The sequence below is a fragment of the Nyctibius grandis genome, chromosome 4, assembly GCF_013368605.1.
Source record: "Nyctibius grandis isolate bNycGra1 chromosome 4, bNycGra1.pri, whole genome shotgun sequence".
Classification (NCBI taxonomy): domain Eukaryota; kingdom Metazoa; phylum Chordata; class Aves; order Nyctibiiformes; family Nyctibiidae; genus Nyctibius; species Nyctibius grandis.
In genome coordinates, this window is record NC_090661.1 from 82,416,876 (window position 1) to 82,436,980 (window position 20,105).

A 20,105-nucleotide genomic window follows, 5' to 3' on the forward strand; every position below is an offset into this window, starting at 1 on the left:
GAACACAGGAGGTTCCGCATAAATATGAGGAAAAACTTCTTTACAGTGAGGGTGACCGAACACTGGAACAGGCTGCCCAGAGAGGTTGTGGAGTCTCCTTCTCTGGAGACATTCAAAACCCGCCTGGACGCGTTCCTGTGTGACATGGTCTAGGTAATCCTGCTCCGGCAGGGGGATTGGACTAGATGATCTTTCGAGGTCCCTTCCAATCCCTAACATTCTGTGATTCTGTGATTCTGTGAAGATCAGCTTTTGTCTTTGTCTCCTTGAAGAGATTCAAGCGCGTTTCCTCTCAGTACACCTATACCCAAGTGTTGCCCTTAGAGGACAGATTTAAAGTCAGCGAGGCCTTCAAAACTCTGTGGCAGCCACAGTTTGAGGGAGAGAAATCAATGAGAAGGGTGAACTTAAACCCTCATTAATTCTCAACGGCCATTTCAGCTGTGAACTGTGAGATATGATTACTCTCTCATCAGCTTTCATAGTTACAGTTGTAACTGGTTAATAATTCCAGCCAGCTGGCCAAGTTGGGGGCAAATCCAAATTTCTCCTCAGACTGTATTTCTACTTATTAATGACATACACAGCAAGTATATTGGGTAGAACTGCTGGGACTTAATTTCCATGAATGCCCAGGCTTGTCTATTGGAAGACATGTTGCTTCTTTTGGCCCTGTAGTTGTATTCCTGGAGAACAGAGGATCAGCTGTGGGTAGCCTGATGTGATATTCACTTGTCTTTAGCAATTAGGGTGCAGGGAAGAGCATTGTAGGAAAACACTGAGATGGAGAGAGAGAGCACAGTGAATGTTCTTTGCTGCTTCTGCGAGTTCCCCCTTTATTGCACACCTACCTCACTTTTTTTACCTTTGACAACCTACCAAATCACTGTCATTGGAAGAGGCAGTAGGCTCGGGTGCTGGCCCAGAGATTATGCTAAATATCTGAGTATTTTGAATCTGAAGAAAAATGAGAAAATTTTACAAAAATCAACTTCTTTGCATGTCATATAGGAGATGATTTTGTCCTGACTGTACCTTAAGGTTAATTTAAGCTCTACAGCACAAAGGTTAAGAGTACTGGTAAACAGCTGGTGCCATTACAAAAGCTTTTAATATTGATTGGGCTGTATTCTGTTACCTTCACAGCCAGTGGTGCCTTTCATTGAATGAGATGCTGGTTGGATCAGTAAGGATGCCTCTGACCTAAACTAAATTTGTTACGCAAAGTGTAATTTATGTTCTGTAGTACAGAAAAGCGCCTGTGTTCTCCTGCCACACACAATCCAGTGATCACTGAGCACAATCCTAGTGCCCCATGCCTCAGTTTGTCACATCTGCCACAAATCAGAGCATGCATGTTTTGCTTCCATTTTGCTTGAGTATAAGTGGCAGTACAGGGTGCAAAGGGCTGGAGATGCTTATGTGCAGGTGAGGATGCATGTTTTGTTGATTGTATGCTGTAACTGCCATTAATTTCCTTAGGACTTGGGAAAGCAGAGCTGAGCCCTAAGTTTTTCCCCTTCAGTGTTGTATTTAGCAGGTCCTGAATTCCACAAAATTGTTTGGACCAGGGTCAGCAACTGTTCAAGGTAAATGGGCAAGGTTATACTTTCTTTTATGCATGAGAGTGTAAGTAGGTCAGCAGATCAGTGGGAGCTGGGAGAAACTGCTACTCAGGTGACTGATAAACAGCTGATCACTCCCAGCTTGTGTTGGTGTGAGGCAGTGCTTTCCAGGACCTGCTGAGTTTTCCAATAAGTAGAAGACAGCAGTGGGAGCCATGCCTCTCACAGAAGTCTCCTGTAAGATGCTCTATATCCCAGATCATGGTAAACTGTGATCCTACCAGGTAGTATTTTTTTCTGTTTTAAATGAGGGATTGCCAGCCTACAGCATATCCCTGATCTCCAACAGCCAGAAGGGACACTAGGACAGGTCTTCACCAAGGAAGCCAAATTATGCATTTGCTTTTTTCAGCCACTTGAGAAAGTTTTCTAGCAGTTTGTCTTGTAACCCATGCTGTTCTCTGTGTAAGCTCAGCAGGTTATGTGCTTTCACTGGATTAATACATGCATTATTGTTACAAGGGCCTCTTGCTAGCCCGTAACTACTTCTACCCTGCAGACTTGCTCCTACTGGCAGATTAAGCTCCTATCTAGAGCTCTTAAAAGGCCTGTATAAATCTTCACAAGGAGTTTTGCTCAGTCTCTGGTGACAGTCTGAACCCCTTCATGCCATGCAGATTCAGCTGTAAGTGCTTACTGAGTCCCTGTGCAGTTGCACTACGCTGCCTGGCAGGTTGTAGGGGTTGCTGGCAGCAGTATTTCTTCCTGTGGTGACATGGGTTCCTGTAGCTTTCAGCTGGGGAGGACTGAGCTGCAGAGTTCAGGCTCAGGTCTGAGGCATCCAAGCGGATCCAGGTGTGGGGAGCTTTGGGGCAAGCTAGGGCTCATCTCTGATAGCTGGGAGGGTGCTGTAAAACTATCCTAACCAGAACCTGGGTGGCTGTTTTGTAACAAAGCAGAAGCTCCAGCCCAGCAAGGTGAGGATGCTGGGTGAATGAGTTTGTGCTCGCTCACGGTATTGGGTGGAACTCGAGCAATAGCATGTTATTTTGGCTGAGTTTTGTTTTGCAATTCAAACCCCAGAACTCAGAGGGAACTGAACTAAGAGCACGAGCATGATGTAAGTTTGCTTGCCTTCCTCCTCCATCTGCAGAACAAAGTAAGCCCAGTCACTTTTGCTTAGCATCTCCTGGATCTATCAAAAGTATCTCCTTTTCTAAACTGCATGTCGCAGTGCCTCTCTGACCTCTTCTAGTGGCTGGAAAGCTCAGTACCCCATGGCATACTGGGGTGGCATAAAAGAACTAGTATGGCTGCGTGTCATTTATCAAAACACAAAAATTGTATGGATTATGCAAGCAAACTTTCCAGGGTAGCTTGTAACTGGAACAATCCACTCCCTCCGGTGAAAGGATTTGTTCATGACTTTGGTAGCAAAACAGACATGATGAGGGTAAGCTTGTCCAGTGGCTACTAGAGCAGTGGTCCAGAATGTCCTGGAACTGGCATCTGCCCCTGTTACGCCAAAGACTTCCTTTGTTGTGCAAATTGTTTTGTCCCTTTTGCTATTTCCTTCAGCTGTTATGGTGATGTTGTCTTTTGCAAAGACATGGCTACTATGGGGGGAAAATACAGCAGTGATAGTGCAGCAGTAGGTGCCAGGAAAATTGCAACGGATAGTACACTGTTACTGTGGGTTGATGGTGAAACAGCAGCCCGTCATAAAGCTTTTTATCCTGCACTTAAGGTTGACTCTGGAAACAGCCAAGCTATGTGGCCGTGCAGCCGTGCAAAGCTTGCTGCCCAGTTCTCCCTTCACCCACGTGGAATAGCAAATTCTGTGAAAATTCAGTTTTCCATCCAAGTGGTTGTCCATAGCAGAAACTCTTCCCTCCTTGCCAAGCTGTTTGAAGGTTGTCTAAGATGGTTCCTGCAAAGACCAGAAGTGTTTCAGACCCAATCCTTGATCTGAACTTTCCTATCTAAGTTTGAACCTGGACCAGCCCGTGAATCCTTCCCTACTTTGCCTCTCCCTGGGTGCCATTCTTCTGTTCATTAGCTTTTATTTTTACAGTATGGTTTCTACTCTCTCAACTTTTTAATCATGGTCATTTTTATTACCTGAAGACAAACTATCAGAGGCTTATTTATAAACCCCTGCTACACAGCAAGCAGGGCTTCCAGCTGACACACTGTCATGTGGTCTGGGCTCCACAACAGACCTGAAGGAGATCAAGGAGGTTATATTCGGGTGGTGAGGGAGGTCTCCTGTTGTGTATTGTTGTATCAACAAGCACGTTTCAAGTTATTGGAGCTTGTGATGACTGCACAGCTTACTTTGGACAATGTTGTGGGCTTTTTTATTGTCTTTCCTGGTTTGCTTTTGAGAACAACATGGGGTTTTTGGGTTGGTTTTTTTTTTCTTCAGAGAGGACAGCAGGGTTTGACCATTCAAAACATACTGTTTTCCATCATCCTTTATTCTGACTGTTGATATGTCTGAAATAACTGTCTTCCTCCTCCACCCAGACCAAATACACCTGACTTTTAAAGGGGCTGGAGTCTAAACCTAGATCCAGACCTGAATTTTGCAAATAGCCTCTGATATCTGCTGGGGTAAATGAAGCCAAATCCCTAGATACAAGCTGCCCAGCATCAATCTTTTGGGACATGGTAGTAAATGTGAGCTTGAGGGCCCTTTGTTTAATTAGAACTACCAGTGGCATGTTCATACTGGGATATGGGATTGGTCTTAAATGAAGTAAGATAGAGCAGCATTTTCCAATCTCTTCTAGCCCCTTAGCGAATATGCCAAGTCGGAATTGTGCCCATATTGGCTAACAATTAAATGCTTCATTTAATGGGAGGGAAGTATTTGAATGCCAAAAGGTGTATTGGGAAGGAAAAGGGAGAGCTTGTCTTGCTGACAGAGCGTCAGTCAGCATTTCACAGTGCGTCAGTATGGGTTTACATGTGTAGGTATTTGGAGACCTTTGTTCTGTGTCCTTCACTAATGTTTTACTGAAAGAATCTGAAGTTAGAGTAAGTGTTGACCCACACTGTAACCTTTGCTCTATGCCCTTCTGCAGTCAGCAACTCTTGCCATCTGTGTTGCTTTCTAGGTCTTGTTTGAATGCTGAGATGCTCGCCTCGCAATAATTTTCGGTATATTTTTTCAGTCTGTGAGTTTGGCAGCAAATCAATGCTTATACATGCGTATTTGAGGAATCAAAATCCAGAGACAGGCTGCAGACAGAGACACTCTGGAGTACCAGTCATGAAAGCCACCAGTGCTTGGTGCTCTGGTTGCTGTCATCTGGTGACAAAGGTCAGTACCAAGAGACTTGAGGGTCCCTTCAAATTATTTCCACTATTAAGCTACCACTTGGTCTTGCATGAACCAGCCTCCAAGGTCTGATTTCAGGAAGTCTTGGTCATAGTAGTTTGTTCTGTACACATTCACCATGGAAGGAAGGTTGATGCTGTGCTGCTACTGACCTTCCTTACCACCAGGCTGCCCAGACCTGGGGATGTTTGAGTATACCCTCACCCTCCTAAAAGTTGGCACCATCTTCACTCCAGTGTGAGTCTTGGGCTGTCTACAGGGGAGCCAAGCCCTAAAGAGGACACTCCACTTTAGGGAAACCCTAGTGCAGCTTGTGGCTTAAAAGCTCCCTTGATGCCTGTTATGAAGCCCATGGAGTGGGCATATAATATGTAATAAGCCATGCAAGCAGTTAGTTTCACTTTGTGTCATGTCAGGTATTTATGCTACAAATCTCAGCTGCCGAGTGCAGAAACTTTAGCTGCCCCTTCAGCTCCTGTCCATTGAAATAGGATCTACTATGTCCAGTGCTAATGAAAATATTCCTTCCTTGACAAGGAGATGCTGCCTGGTTTTTGGTTTTTTTTTTTTTGTTTGTTTGTTTATTTTAAAAAAGAGTACTTTTTCAAGTACTTTCCCTGTACTTTAACATTTCTTCAGGGTCTGTCTTCTGAAATGCATCCCATACCCGTGCTACCATGGAGTATCACCTCCAAACTTTCTGTCTTTCCCCAGCTCCAGAGCTGCAGGAAGAGTTAGTGTCTTTCCTGATGACAGTGGCAGGGGAGTGACAGGCAGGCTGGGTGGGGTTGGCTGATGGGTGAGCAAGCCTAGTGACAGGATGGGGTGACTAAGAACCAGCTGGCTAATTAAAGCACAGCAGTAGGAGGAGCAATGTATTTAAGGGTGCCAGAGAGAGAGAGAGATGCCTCCACGAATTTGTTGTTACACCTCAGCCGCCAAGTGACTGGGCAACACAGTGAAAGGTTCCCTTAACTCTTTCATGCCTCTTACGGTGTGAAATCAAGGGATGAAGAAAATGGCACCATTAACTGAAAAGCCTGAATCAAGGTAAGGACACCGGTATGTGTTTTAGTCACAGTTAGTCAAAGCTAGCCCTCCTAGAGCTGCTGTGAGCTGAACTCCCAGGACTTTACATGGCACTGGCATATGCTGATGTGCACTGAGTGGGTAGGGCTGTTGGGGCAGTACACACTGATTTTTCAGATTGCTTCTTTCATTTGGATAGGTATTTCCAGTTGCTGCTTGAAAAGAGAGGAGATACCAAGGTAGTCATTACATGTGTTTGTGTTCTCATTAAGGGAAATGGGCAGGTCATTGCCCTCTTACCCTGATGACTGGATCTTTCTCCTGACTATTTTTATGGGAAGGAGGGATTGAAAGTAATTCCTGAATGCTGATTCTGAGGCTGTTGCTAAAATGAAAGTGATGAGAATGGATTTGGAGTTCTTAGCAATATGTAAATTTGGTCACCTGAGGCTGGAGGAGTCAGAGGGAAGTGAATATGAGGACTGGCTTCTGGAATGTGACTTTCTGCTATTTCTGGAGACGCTTTGAATGTCAGACTGTTGCTTAACCCAGCAGTTTGGTTTTCTCCGAGCATTTTCAGTACTGAGTAGGGGAGCAGTCACTGTTCTTCATTCTAGCGTGTAGGTGACTTCAGAGGCAGCACAGTCCAAGCAGGCTAGCAAGCCAGCACTCCAGCCTGAATTCCCTGGCAGGTACAGGTTTGCTGTCTGGCCTTGGATGCGTGACAGCAACCAGCCTTCTGAGTTTTGCTGGGACCCTTTTGTGGCTGATATTCAGTAGATGAATCAGCTCCCTGGCAATTTTTCTAGTGTAGCAATGCCTCTGGAATGGCAAAGGCTAAGGAGAATGACCATGTCTAATTTCAACTTGCATCCCTAGGCTTGTCAAAGGTGTGTTGGAAGTATTGTATGCCTGGCTCTACGTATGCGTTGGCTGGGCTTAGCTTTATATGGTTCCCTGGAGGTCATTGCAGTTATGTGTAAATGAGACCAATTCTCAGACTGGTTTTGCTTATTCTGAAAATATAAAACGCAACCCATAAGACTGATACATGCACCCTGTTAACACTGTGCCAGCTCAGCTGATTTCAGATGTTGTGTAGAATAGAGGCCTGAATCTTCCATCTCTGTAAAATAGGAATATCACCTACATACCTTGAAAGTGTTAGCTGTTGCTTAGTGAGTGTTTGTGCAGAGCTTCAAAACAGCTAGTACTAGCAGAGGTCATAATTAAAAATTAATGTTTGGTGTTGTTACCACAGTGAGCACTCATTAATGCCTGTGCAATTCCTCTGCCTTACACAACTAGGAATCTCAGGATGTGTCTGGGACGGTGTAAGATGGTCTTCGGCTTTCAAGCATCTGGTTTTATATGTCAGAGGTGCATCAGAATCTTCTCTCTACCCTTATTTTTGTGAAATGTTTGTAATCTGGATTTGAACTTTGTGACACTAGTCAATCTCTAATTAGTATTTCTACTTAATGCAACTTCCTCTATTTACTACTTCACTGTTTGAGAGTGTGTGACAGAGGTGAAGACAGCCTTTGTAGTCTTTGTTATACAAAATCATGCAAGAGAAGCTGCTGGATGTTGTTTAGATGATCTAATTGATCGTATTTATAGGATGCTATTCACTATAGTAAATGCAATGTAGTGTTTGTGTCCCTCAATCCTGCAGTCAGCTGAATGGATCCATTGTTATACATAATTAGGGCTTCTGGAATTTGTGTCTGTTTATTTACAGCGATTGTTCTGCAGAGGCATAAGTGGCCCCATATCAGAGGGGTACAGAGAGTTAAGCACAGTACACAGAGCACCCCAGCTGCACAGCTCTTACAAGTGGTCTCACAACAGCTTGAACTCAATGAATCTTCTATTTCTTCCAGCTGAAGTATAAAACCAGCATCCTCATGACTGGGTGTGGTCATTGCAGATTGTCCAAAAGATTTCCCTTTTGCAAAAAGGTAAATCTAGTGTCATTGAATTAATTACCCCTTAACTGTAGATAAATCCCCATTTCCGTAGTTACAAGCTGCCTGCCCAAATTCCAGTATGGGTCCCAGTTAAGTGTCCTGAACAGTCCCAGGTTGCGTTATGCTGTTAAATCATTTACAGCTTTCCCTCTGGAGCTGGCAGCATGAGAGCTGTGCCCAGTGAGTTCCTTTGTATAGGATGTACATCAGCTTGTTCATAAAGTGCTTCCATCTATGAGGTGTTAGCATACATGTCACAGATAAATCTGAGCAGAAATCGCAGCTTCTGCTCTCAAATGCTGTGCCTTGCGTCTCCTGCTAAGATAAGATTTTATTTAAAATATCCTAGAAATTTTTATTTTTCTTTCTGAAGTTTTACAATGTTCATGTGAGCTGCTTGGGCGTATGGGTGTGGCACAAAGGCATTTGTTTCTTTAGCAGACATGAATGATACATGGGCCACAGCTACTGTCACCGTGATCTTAGCCATCAAATACAAAAAAAAACAGAGGGCAGTCTCGACAGACTCAGGAGAAAGTCAAAGCCCAGTTACACTGTATTTAAAATCTGTTGCCATGAGAAGAAATGTTTTTGACTGTAAGGCTGCTGATAAAAGCAGCTAGCTTATCCAGAGGGAACCGGTGATGCACTGCATGTCAAGTTACTCTTCTGTCTGCCTTGTGCCAAGCAACCCTCTGGACGGCTGTTTCCCAAGCCCTGTGTCTGTAGCAGAGCAGGAGCTTGATGGCTCAAGCAGGAGCCACCTTTCATCCCCACAACCCTGCAGGTGTAAGTCATTGTCACTTAATGAAGGTTCAGTGGCTGATGTGAAATTATTCCAGTCGCTTTCTTTGCAGGAAGGTCCCTGGAGACATCAAATCACTATCTGAACTAGCACTGACGGTAGAATTGTTTTTAGTAGACAGACCAGAATTAGAATGGAGCAAAAAAGCTGATTTGTCTTTTAAACTTTGTTTTTCAGCTATTAGCCATGCCAGCTGTAGGCTTTGCTCTCTGGTTCTGTGACATTAAGCAGAGTTTAGACTTTGGACTGCCAACCTTTTAAAATCTTCCGCTATTTGCCAGATTTTAATGAGATGGGTGGCAACATGCAGACCAATTGCTTTGGAAATGCTTGTTTACAGGCTTGCAAAATGAAGACCCAGAAGTGCAATCGCTTTCTAAAAATGCGTAGATGGGGGTGAGTGCAAGGAGGAAGAGCTGCTTAAACAGAAAAATTGTGTTGGTGCAAAACAATTTAGCTGTAGCTGTTCATGAATTAAATTTAGGTTGCAAATCAGAACCAGCATTCGGGCCATAAGAGGAATGAGTTCTGGAACAGGCTTCCAGGAGGAGCAGTGGAGGCAGGAAACCTTACCAGTTTTAAGCTGAAACGTGAGATGTTCTTGCACAGGATTGTATGACACAGTTGCCTGCAATAGCATGGGAGTAGGCCTGATGACCCATGAGATCCTTTTCTGCCCCCTGCTCCAAAAGTGGTGACCTTGAACTGAGTTAACTCAGGTTGCAGATAAACTTTGTTTACTGTGAAGTCGATGACTGTAAGATGACTTAGTTCAAAAGCATCTCCGAGTTCTTAAAGCCACATCTCTTAGTTTACATTTCCTGTTTGACTTTTATTATTCAGACTGACACGTTCCTCTTAAATTGCACAAAAACTGGCACATATGCCCCAGATAACTTAATTTTGCCTGTTAGGAAGGGAACGAACATGCACCATATTAAAAAAAAAAAACAAAACAGCAATACTGCATATGAAATGTGCTATGTTTGTTTATTCTAACAGCTGTAAGTTCAACTATTTATAAGAACAACTTATCCAAGCTGGTGCTCTGTGCTGCTGTTTCATTTAGTGAGCTTTCACTGCTCCCTCTATGCAGTCTTAACACTTGCTGAAGAGTGTGTGAAGGCTGTTGTCTTGTTCAGAATTGGTCTGATTCTTTTATGTGCACTGCTTTCTTATTCATAGTCTTTTCATGACATTTATTCTTGGGGGCATAATGTCTTCTGAAGGAATGACAGGATGTTCTTGAACCCCTAAAATAAAAATGACAGGCAACATATTTCTCTCTATATTTCAGGATAAGAGAATAATGATACTTGGAGAGAGAGCTGATTGCCTGGGTTAACCTGCCTCCTGTATTCTAGCTATTTTTTCTTGCCACAATTTATGTGATACAAGGTGAGAAGTACAGAGGAGATGTTCTTTCCAGCAAGTTCTGCTAAGCAGAGGAACCTCCTGGTAGGAGTCACTGGCTGCAGTGCAGTCCTTTTCTCACTTCCCAGATTTGGGACTCCACGTTGCTGGCACGGCTGGTTGAACAGAGCATCTGGGTCAGGGACACTGGTGGCAATGTGAGAAAGGGTTTGAGCCAGGGGCTAAACAAATGAGTGCTGTCAGTGATGTGTGAGACCTGACCAGGGGAAAAGTAACTTTTGTGATTGCTAATCACCCCTTAAGTCTGAAAGCTTACCATTTTTCTAAAAGCCTCAACTCTTAGATTATACTAAAATAAATAAGACTTTGATTTTTCATTTAAGTGGAGCCACAAAACACTTAAAGCTCTTGTATATGGAGAGAAAACGTTGAAAATGTAAAAAACTCAGAACTGAGAAGATAAAGCAGGAGTCCAAATCTCAGGAATGTAAGGGACCTGCCCAATAAGTTTTGAATGCTCATCTCATGTTTAGCATTGTTTTAAAATCCTATGTGAGTCATTGGAGCTGTCAATAATAACAAGAGAAGAAACAAAAGGAAATTACTTTTCCCCACATGCACATTAGACCACCAAAAATAACCACCGCCTGCGACTCTTAGCTGAGATACCAGTGACTTAAGAGTGTGTGTCCTTACTCGGAACTATTAATGAGCTTTTTGTTACCCCTGCCATTGTAGGAGGAGTACTCCAATGTTTAGAGCATGTGAGATAGTCCAGAGATGTGCAGAAGCAGTTGCCACTTATCTGCATTCCTCCTAAATAGGCTTCTAAATGCACTGCTCTGTTTTCCACACCAAGTAGGGAAGGAGATGCAGCCTTGGAAGAAATGTGCTGGGGGTGAAAGGGAGGAAGGAAGAGTTAAATGTCCGTCTAGAGGTATGACCGAACTGACAAGGACTTGGTGGATGTTACGCACAGACATTGGCATGTTCAGGGTTACAGCTGCTGGTTTATGCCCTGAGGAATTCATTACCTTTCATTGTGTTTTGAATGTGAATGTCTGCAGCTTTGAAGCCTTTGTTTCGATGTCTGTCACATTTCAGGAAAGGCATGAATTCCACTCTGGCAAGGAGATGCTGGTTAGAGCAGGGAGCTGGAGGGAGACACTGGGGGGTTTTAGAGTATTTTTTTTTGTTGTTTAAATTTTTTTTGTTTTGTGTGGTCTGGCAGTACCAGTTTCTCTGTTTTTAATATTGACACGAGGGATCTCATTTTTGGTTCCCTTTGAAAGGCTCCCATTGGAAGTGCTGCTGTGCGTACTTGCATGTGTGTCTACAGTAATGGCTTGGCCGTGTCTACAGGAAGTTCTCAAGGGGAACTGGGAGCAGCAAATGTTTCCAGATCCACCTGCTCCCACAGCCCACGGACAGCCTGTCTGGCCAACCTGTCAGGGACTGCTTTGCCTAAGGATGTACTATCCAAATGCTCACAGAACACTGACTTACAGCGTGTGCCTTCCCAAGTGTTACAGAGGACAACACTTTGCTATACTGGGGCTGTGGAGCCAGATGTGCTACCTGTCTGAACCATGTATCTGGTCCCAAGAGCAGCCTTAGGGCTAAGATAGGCCTAATAGGACTTCAGTATGGGGTTTAGGTTAAGCTTATGGGAGACAGAATAACTCTGTAGCCCTGATGCAAAAAGGCACTGAAGCATGTTCTCCTCCAAACATGCACTGTAATTTCCTCGGTCTAAACAGCAGTTATTTCTACCTGCATGCAGAGAATCTGTATGCAGATCCTCAACTGATCAAAATAAGCTTTTAAATGGAGTTTCTGGAGTTACACCAACCCAGGCGCTCAGGATTGGTTACGCTCACCCCGAGCACACTGTATCCATTCTGTGTATGGGAACCTGCATTAAGTATGTGTTCATTTAAGTACTTGAATAATGCTGATTAATTTCACAGTAAGTGAACACTGAATGCTTGTTATTTTAATTGAATTCCATAATTGCCAGTAAGTGTGGGGATATGTGGAGAAGTCACTTTTCCAGATTCAGTTCTAATGAGTTTGTACGCCTCCTCCATTTAGTTTTAGCAAACTTACTTCTTTAATTATCACTTTATTTTTAACCTCAAATCACTTGTTGTGAAAAGTAATTTGTTCTTTTAAGGCCAAATAATTGTGCTTTTTTTTGTGTGAATGCTTTCCTTAATGCTTTTCTTACTGCAATGAAGGCCAATGCTTCATGCTGTAAGCAATGTCAAGACTCTTGAATCAAAAAGACATCAGTGAAATCAGAGTTTTATGGCAGTTGTGATATCACTGTTTCTAAACAGAGATGAGACAGTTTAAAAAGTATAAAGCAGGAGGTCACAAGTTTAATTGCTCATATACTGCCATTGTGGAAGGGGACCTGTGTTGCTCTGGGATTGCAACAGCAGTGGACCCTGCCTTTTCCCAGGCATGTGAGCAAGTATTTCCTTTTTCATCTTCTGAGGGAGGTGATACACTAGATTCCACCACACCCCCCTGCCCCTTTTTTATCTTGTGTACCAAAGGAAAGCATGCAACATTTTGGGGATGCTTGGAGTAGAAGAAACTTTCTGTTGACTTGCGTGAAGCCCATGGAGAGAGCCAGTAATGAATCAAAACTTTTGGGTACCCGCAACCTCCTTAGCTTCAGAATGGCTTTAATCCTAAAGCTGAGTTGAGACTTACTGCAATACTCCCCCTTCCTTGTAGTTTTCTCCCTGCCCTATGGTGGGACTTGTATTTATCCAGTGAGTTTAACTCGTAACAGTTTTCCATAGGTAGAAGAGCGTGATGTCACTACAAACCTCCTTAGCCTGGATAGCCTATCATTTTAGCTTGTTTCTTTCTGCTTTGCTTGAACTAAGGCATCTTTCTGTAACTGAAACATATGGAGATCAGAAAGACCATTATTATTAAGTCCATTTGTCTGAATTTTTGGGCTGTGTCAACCATTACTATTTTAGGGTACTTACTGCTAATATGAAATGGTAGAAACAAAAAGCAGATGCTGTATGGGCAGGCAAAGTCGGGCAGCAAACCTTTAAGTTGGACTTAGCTTTTGTTGTTGACTGGTTTTAGACTGGTCCCTCCACTTCACACTGTTTTCTTGGGATCAGCTTGGGGTTAGGCTGCATCCTGCTGAGCCTCACCAGCCCGCGATGTATATGTTATGTAGATATTTTAATGAAGAAAATATTTAAATAGTTAAGTGTTGGCAGCTGTTGCTGGGCGGCATGCTGGAGAGCCCAGATATTGGCTGATTGTACAGACTGATCTGTTACTATATTTGCTTGTTGAATTTTCTTTTCTTTCATTTTGAGTATCTGTTGGCATGCTCATTATGTTCTGGCTGGTATGAAACAAATGCTAGTTAAGAATGGGGACGCTTGAGGCAGGAGAGCAAATTCAGCTCCCTGAAGGCAGTTTCCACCTCTTGCAATGTTCCACTGCTGCCTCCAGTTCATGTAACAGGAAAACAAGTATCTCCAGCTCTCTTGATTGATTTCTTGTTTCTCTGAGCAGTTTTTCCCTATACTCCACTGATTGGGTTCTTTGTTTATGCATGATCTCACAGCTTCAGATACGTATTGCTATTCGTGTCAGGGAAGCCATTAACTGGCTGGAGTTACACTTGATCTCACTCTCTTTAGCACTAAGTTTTGAGGAGGGGAAAAAAGATTTGAACGCAAAATTTAAAGGGTTTGTAATTCAACCTAGAACCTTTAGAGAGTTGAGAGATCTTGGCAAACATGGACTTGTTTTGTAGAAATGCCTCTCTTTGACTATTCAAACCAACATCTGTGGTTTGACATTGAAACCTGTTCATTTGCTGCAGGTATCAAGTCCCCACAGGAGTGGGCACTGGGTATGAGTAGGCCCCACAGTTGTCCTCTGTAGACTGTCATGACCATGAAAATGGACTTTTTTTCTACTCTGGTCCACATCTGGTGGTTTTTCTATTGGGTTGGTAATTTCACTGCCTTTGGTCCCAGGAGGATTAAAGCTTCTAATTTTAAAGTTTCACTTACTGGAGTCCGATCCTGAAAGTACCAGTGGCGCTGAAGGACTGGAACTGACTGGTGCAGAAGTTAATATGCATTTCGACAAATATCTCTCTTCTGTATTGTAGCATCTTTCAAAGGAGAGACTGACTTTGATCTGAGCAACAGATTGCCTTGAAATCTGGCAGTGATCTAAGTTGAGGGTTTTAACTTAAAGCTTTTAGTCTTGCTGAGATTTTTTTTTTTTTTTTTCGTAAAGGTGATGTACGTTTTATATATTAGAAGCTAGCCAGATTTGGACTTTGCCATAAACAGACTCTTAGGCTTTAATCAGTATCTTATGATTAAATTTTGAGGATTAGTCTTAAAGTCTGAACGTAGTACCTATATTGGGTGGAAATACTCTTGAATCTCTGATAATTATCAGCAAAAAATGTAACTGGTTGTTGACATAAATCCATTTGAGTTTTGAAACTAAATTTTTTGAAGAAACTGTGACTATTACCTTGACTTTTGTGATGAATGTTCAGCATCATGTCCAGTGCTGTCTGGGCAGACATGAAACATGACGTAACCATTCTGCCTTTCCCTTTAAACAGAGATAAACAAAATCCAGCAGTGAAAAAGGCAAGTCCCTCTGCCACAATGAGCTCTGGTAAGTCTGTGTTGTTTTCCACTTGCCCTCATTGGCATTCCATTTTATTACTAGAACTATTCCTGTCTGTCTCTGGTGCAATTACTCTTTCTTTTTTTCAACTCTTCTCCTGCCTCCCAGAAAAGAGTCAAAGCCCTTGAAAGCTCAGGGAATCTGACTAGTAAGGCAACAGCTTCGTAGTAGAAAGTGTGCTGGCTTCACGTTTGTTGTTTCAATTTGGCCCATAATGCTCAAAAAATGACTAGTAACATCTTGAGCTGGAGTAGGTCACTTGAGTTTCTTTCACTTTGGAATACAAGAATTCAAAATTATTGATTGCCTGAAAAAATTACCTGAAAGAATTTGTTGTGTTTTAGTAGGGGTGTATGCAAATTTTGACATCTGGATAGGAAAAGTCAGCTGTTCAAAGAAAAATGAGGGACCAGGAAATGAGGGCTGATTGGGAAAAGAGGAAAACTTCTGGGCTTGTCTGGGTAACGGGCTAAATCAGAGTGAAAAACAAAGCAGACGCCATACTGAAGTGCCATAAGTAGGACCTGTGGAATAATATTACCACTTGATTTTAGCACCTTATCAAGTCTCAGCTGCAGTATTGTGTCCAGTTTTCAGCACCACATTTTGAGAAAAATGTGAACCATTTGGGGAATGTCCAGAGGAAAGCTGGGAGTCTAATCGGGGTCTCAAAAACATGAGCTGGGAATTTGGCTTAAGCATTGATAAGCTTCCAGGTTGTGAAGCACTGGAACAGGTTGCTTTAGGGTGATGCTGGAAGTTTGTAAGAACTCGTTAGGCAAACATTTGTCAGCAGTGACAGAGGTTCATTTGCTTCTGCCATGGGTCAGGAATATGGCTTTAGATGACCCTTGGAGGTCCTTTCTAACACTGTCTTCTGTGTTTCTCTGAATTCACAAGAGCCAGTTTTATTCATGTCAGCTGAGGACATTGCAAACTTGAAAAATCTCTCTTGAAAATCTCGTCACTGAGCTGGATGCCATATGCACATACAGAGACAGTCCCTGTTTAAAAGAGGCTGCGATCCTGGTAGGCAAAGGGAAAGGAGAAACAGGGGTGTCATCCAAGGGAGATTTGTGTCTCCAAGCAATGTCTCCTGAGATAGCAGGAATACTTCCTAGTTCCTAAACCAAATAGTGCTTGACCCATGGCATCCCCTCATAGTCAGAGGTTAAATTCAGTTGCAGGGGTTTTAACCCAGAAGTAATCTCCTTCATTTATCTTACAGAACACGAAGAAATTGATGTTGCAAAAACTGTTGTCAATGGGCTGAGCAGCAATGGACAAGGAAAAGGTGGGTTAAGAGCTTGAGAGACATCTCTGCAGCTCCCCCTGCATGTCAGCTGCGTGATGTGGTTGATTTCCCTGGACACTCACTACAGCATGGTTTCCAAATTTAGTTTGCTTGGCGACCTATACAAGAAAAGCCTTGTGCTGCACCATGCCAGCAGCAGCAGCATTTCTTAGCTGAACAAGTGTTCTTTGTCCCTTAAAGGTGGCAGGCTGGATTTGCCTCTTTGTCTATTTTTAGTGCTGTTTTGAGGAAAGCTGTGCACTACTTGGGGTACTTGTGAGCACCTGTGAATCAGTATCTTAGTGTATTTAGATGGCATGAGTTTGTGAGTGCCTGTGTGTGAATTCTGTTAACTTCAGTGGGAGGTGGAGGTTTGAGCCCAGGATTAAAGGGCAGGAACTAACCGTTTAAGTAATAATAATTAAAAAAATCTGTCATTAGCAACAACGATTTAAAACCCAGACTTATCTAAACAAACCAGTCTTCACGTTAACATCAGCAGGTTTGCAGTGTGCTTTATAGCATTCAATATTGTATAGTGATGGTGTATGTTTTGGCAGGGTGAAAGTATATGGTTGTATGGGTTGGGTTTCTGCTGGTTTCCTTTCCTTTCTTGTCCTTTGATGCTTTTTATAGTGGTTAGTATTTTGACTGCATTGTGGATTGATGAATTCAGTCAGTTACAGAGCAGAACAGAATTAGGGTTGTTTCCTAAACCACAGGCTGTTTGGATTTGGGATCTATTGTATTTGCAGGGTCTCCAGTGCTCGGGGAGAAGCATGGAGAACAGGCTTTGATTTGGGTTCCTCTTTTATGAAAAAAAGAATTTAAAACAATCTCGTCAAGTTAAAAACTAACGATTTTATGAAGTTTGAAAAAATTCTGTCAAGGTCTTCCCCGCTCCTTTTGCTTGAGAGCCCTTTTCTAGATTGGTGAAGTCTGTGCTTTCCAGTTTTGCCAGGGACCAGAAAGATCTGCCACAAGAGGGGGTGTACACACCACCCTGATGTCAGTGCCTCCCTCAAGCTGGCCCAGTGCTCAGTATTGGGGTGTGAAGTGTTAGAAATATGGTTCCTCTTACTCCTGATTTTGCAGGCCCGAGAGAGAAGGCATGGAATGTGAGCAGGCATCTAGCATTTTTCCAGTTAATACATGCAGAAAGCTAATAGGTTTTAAAGGAGAAAATCCTGGCTCTGCAGAAATCAAGAGCACAACTCGTCATTTTGGTGGAGCCATGATTTATAAGATGTTTATTTTAGCAGATCCTGTTGAACTTCACCTCTGACTAGTTTTGCCTTTGACTTTTTTTACCACCACCCCCCATTTTTCACATCAGTTGCAATAAAAGAGTCAGAGAGAGAAAGTACCAGATGTTTTGGACAGTTTTGTAAAAACTGCTAGAATTTTGCACAGTGCTATGTATGTTTTTTCTCTATGTTACTATATCTAGTATAATTAGCGTGGTAGCTGATGGAGTCCAGTAGAAATCTCTTCAATTTACTGTTTAAATGCGTGGATTTTTTTCTGAAATTGATATTTTGATGCTACTCTTTGGCATGGGACTATTTTCAAGATTATTTCACATTTAACTTCTTTCTGTTGCTGAATTTGTAAAATATGTGCCATAAAATCCAGAATTTATGTAATGTGGCTAGTTTAATGTTCCTCTCTCAACCTTTCAGTCTTTGTTTTTTTTCACTTTATTTTGTTTTAACTGAGCCATATTAATGTTAACATTTTTGGTTTTGCATGTAGTGTATCTCAGCTAAATGATTACACTAAAATTGTTTGATGGCTTCTAAAAACTAATACTTCCAGATTCTTTTCGCCTGCAGCATAGTGGCAGTCAGCAGTTAGTCTGGTAAACAGTTGTGTATGCTGCATAAAACAGACATGTCCTGAATTAGGGCGAACGAAGGGATATTTTTAACGGTTGCATCACCACTCTCTGGACTGCTTTTGTATTTGAAATTTCCTGCTATTGTGTCTCCAAGTACATTAGAGAGTTTTGTGGCATGCTTCCCAAACTCTGTTCTTCCCTTTTTGGATGTGCCATTTACACTTTTGTGTTTGCAGCTGTTGACGTCCCTTTATGTACACGCTCTATTTCTGCCGTTAAAATAATCCCTGTGAAGAAAGTGAAAAGTTCTCCTCACCTAGTGCTGCCTACAGGTATCTTCTTCCTTCCTCCCCCCCGCCATGCATTAGTTGGCCATCATTCTCTCTCTTCTCTCTCTCTTTTTTCTCTATTTCTCTCTCTCCGCTTCACCCACGTGCTTTGGCTAGTTTTCAGCTTCGTCCTTTTCTCACTGTTTCCAGAGCTGTAGATTTCATCAGTAGGTAATAAAGTTAGATCTTGATGGCACAATACACAGTTCTCAATTATGCTGCTTCTCTGCAGACATAATTGTGTTTACTTGAATCTGGGATTATCGTAAGCTCCTCTACTAATGCTTGGTTATGAATAATGCTGTTATTACAGCCTCATTTTGGACCAAACTCCTGATGAACCAAAGAATGTTTCCTGTGTATCTTTAATCTTTATGAAAGTAAATGGATGTCAGGGATGGTATTTTCCAGGTTCAAGCATTGTTCAGTGTTGGTGGGGTGGTTTTGGTTTTCTATACATACATTGACTTTACAGAATCTTTATATGGATAAATACGGATGTTAGGCTGTCTGTCACCCCCTCCCCAAGCACGTTTTCTCACTAAAAGTACAAGATTATTTTTGTACTTTGCTGGATTTGGAGAGTCAGACTAGTCTGGCTGATACTGCTTGTCTCTTCTCATCTGTCACACACATGCTCTGTTGGACTAATACAGTGCTAATGTCATGTTTATTACCATCTGCTAGATTTCTATACTGAGAGATTCAGATTTTTTTTTTCTGTCATTTCACCTAAGTTGTGAGGGAATTCAACATCTTAGGTATTCGTCTTCCTCTCCCAAACTGAAATAGTCTGACAATATTTTCTTTTCAAACCTTTTCAAAATATTTTAATTTTGTTGAGTTCAGAACATTTTTTTCTGATTCTTATTGTTTTGATTCAGTATACAGGTTTAATATGTTGTACGGAAATTTAAAAAGTGCTTTGATTCCCAAATTTTATTCTCCTCCAATATGTTGGAGACATTTATGGCATGGTGAACTCTTAAGTGTTTCCATTTCTTTCCAGTGCCTGTGAAGGGAATCTAGGTGTAGGAGTGTAGTAACAGCTACCCTGCACTCTCTGTGGATGTCTAAATCAGGCTTGGTGACTCCCAACAGTGTGTCCATGCCTCAGAGTTACAGCACTCTTGAAACTGGAGTCCCAGAGCTTAAACATTTTTCTTCTGGTTTGGAAGTGGGTCTGCAGAGTCCTTGAGCTGAGTGTTGTGCTGTGTGGATGGGAACGATAGCCAGAACTGAACTCCTGGGCAAAAGGAGTCCTGACCCTATATGGATCATGCAAAAATTAGTCAGAGAAGTCAACTTCTATTTCACCAGGCATGTGGGTGACCTTAAAGCATGATCAGTTGTGTGGTGTGAGTGCAAATGTGGTGTATTTAAGGATTAAGCAGCATTTGATATGTCTGTGTGGATAGTCTTTCCCCTTGCAGAGGCTGCCTCAGTGCTGCCTAAATTAACTAAAGGCTGAACTGTAGGAAAGTATCCTCTGGTTCCTCACTTATTCCATCCTTTCTCCAGTCCTAAGTGTGGATCTGAAGCTATGCTTTTTGTGAAATCCCTAAAGCACTGGAAGCCCATGTAAAAGCTTGAACTGCGGTGATTCTAGCGTAGAGGGTTTTCGATGTGAGCCAGGTGTTTGACATTCATTGAGTCTTTCCCCTTACTGCTGTTTTCCATCTGGCACTACTGATCTTTCCTTATATTATGGCCACCTTGGCTGTGGTTTGTGTGTTTTGCAACCTTAGCTGAGGCTTTGTCATGGTCTATAGGCACTGTACTGGTGTGGATTTAATGGGGCACTATCTACTGAAATCAGCCAAGGAATATTGATCTGCACAAA

General features: G+C 42.4%; 1 protein-coding gene across 38 annotated transcripts in view; it reads left to right on the forward strand.

The window, feature by feature from the left end:
- SORBS1 (sorbin and SH3 domain containing 1) overlaps positions 1 to 20,105 on the forward strand; it is a 177,577-nt gene that overhangs the window by 92,446 nt on the left and 65,026 nt on the right. For 30 of the 38 annotated variants that reach the window (XM_068397503.1, XM_068397514.1, XM_068397518.1 and 27 more), the window contains exons 1-4: positions 5,807 to 5,961; positions 14,732 to 14,787; positions 16,028 to 16,093; positions 18,170 to 18,265. In XM_068397503.1, the coding sequence (XP_068253604.1) occupies positions 5,921 to 5,961; positions 14,732 to 14,787; positions 16,028 to 16,093; positions 18,170 to 18,265 (259 nt within the window). In that variant the 5' untranslated portion in view covers positions 5,807 to 5,920. Of the gene's footprint in view, positions 1 to 5,806; positions 5,962 to 14,731; positions 14,788 to 16,027; positions 16,094 to 18,169; positions 18,266 to 20,105 lie in introns of those variants that run through there. The other 8 variants (XM_068397512.1, XM_068397538.1, XM_068397540.1 and 5 more) reach the window with 2 other exon arrangements.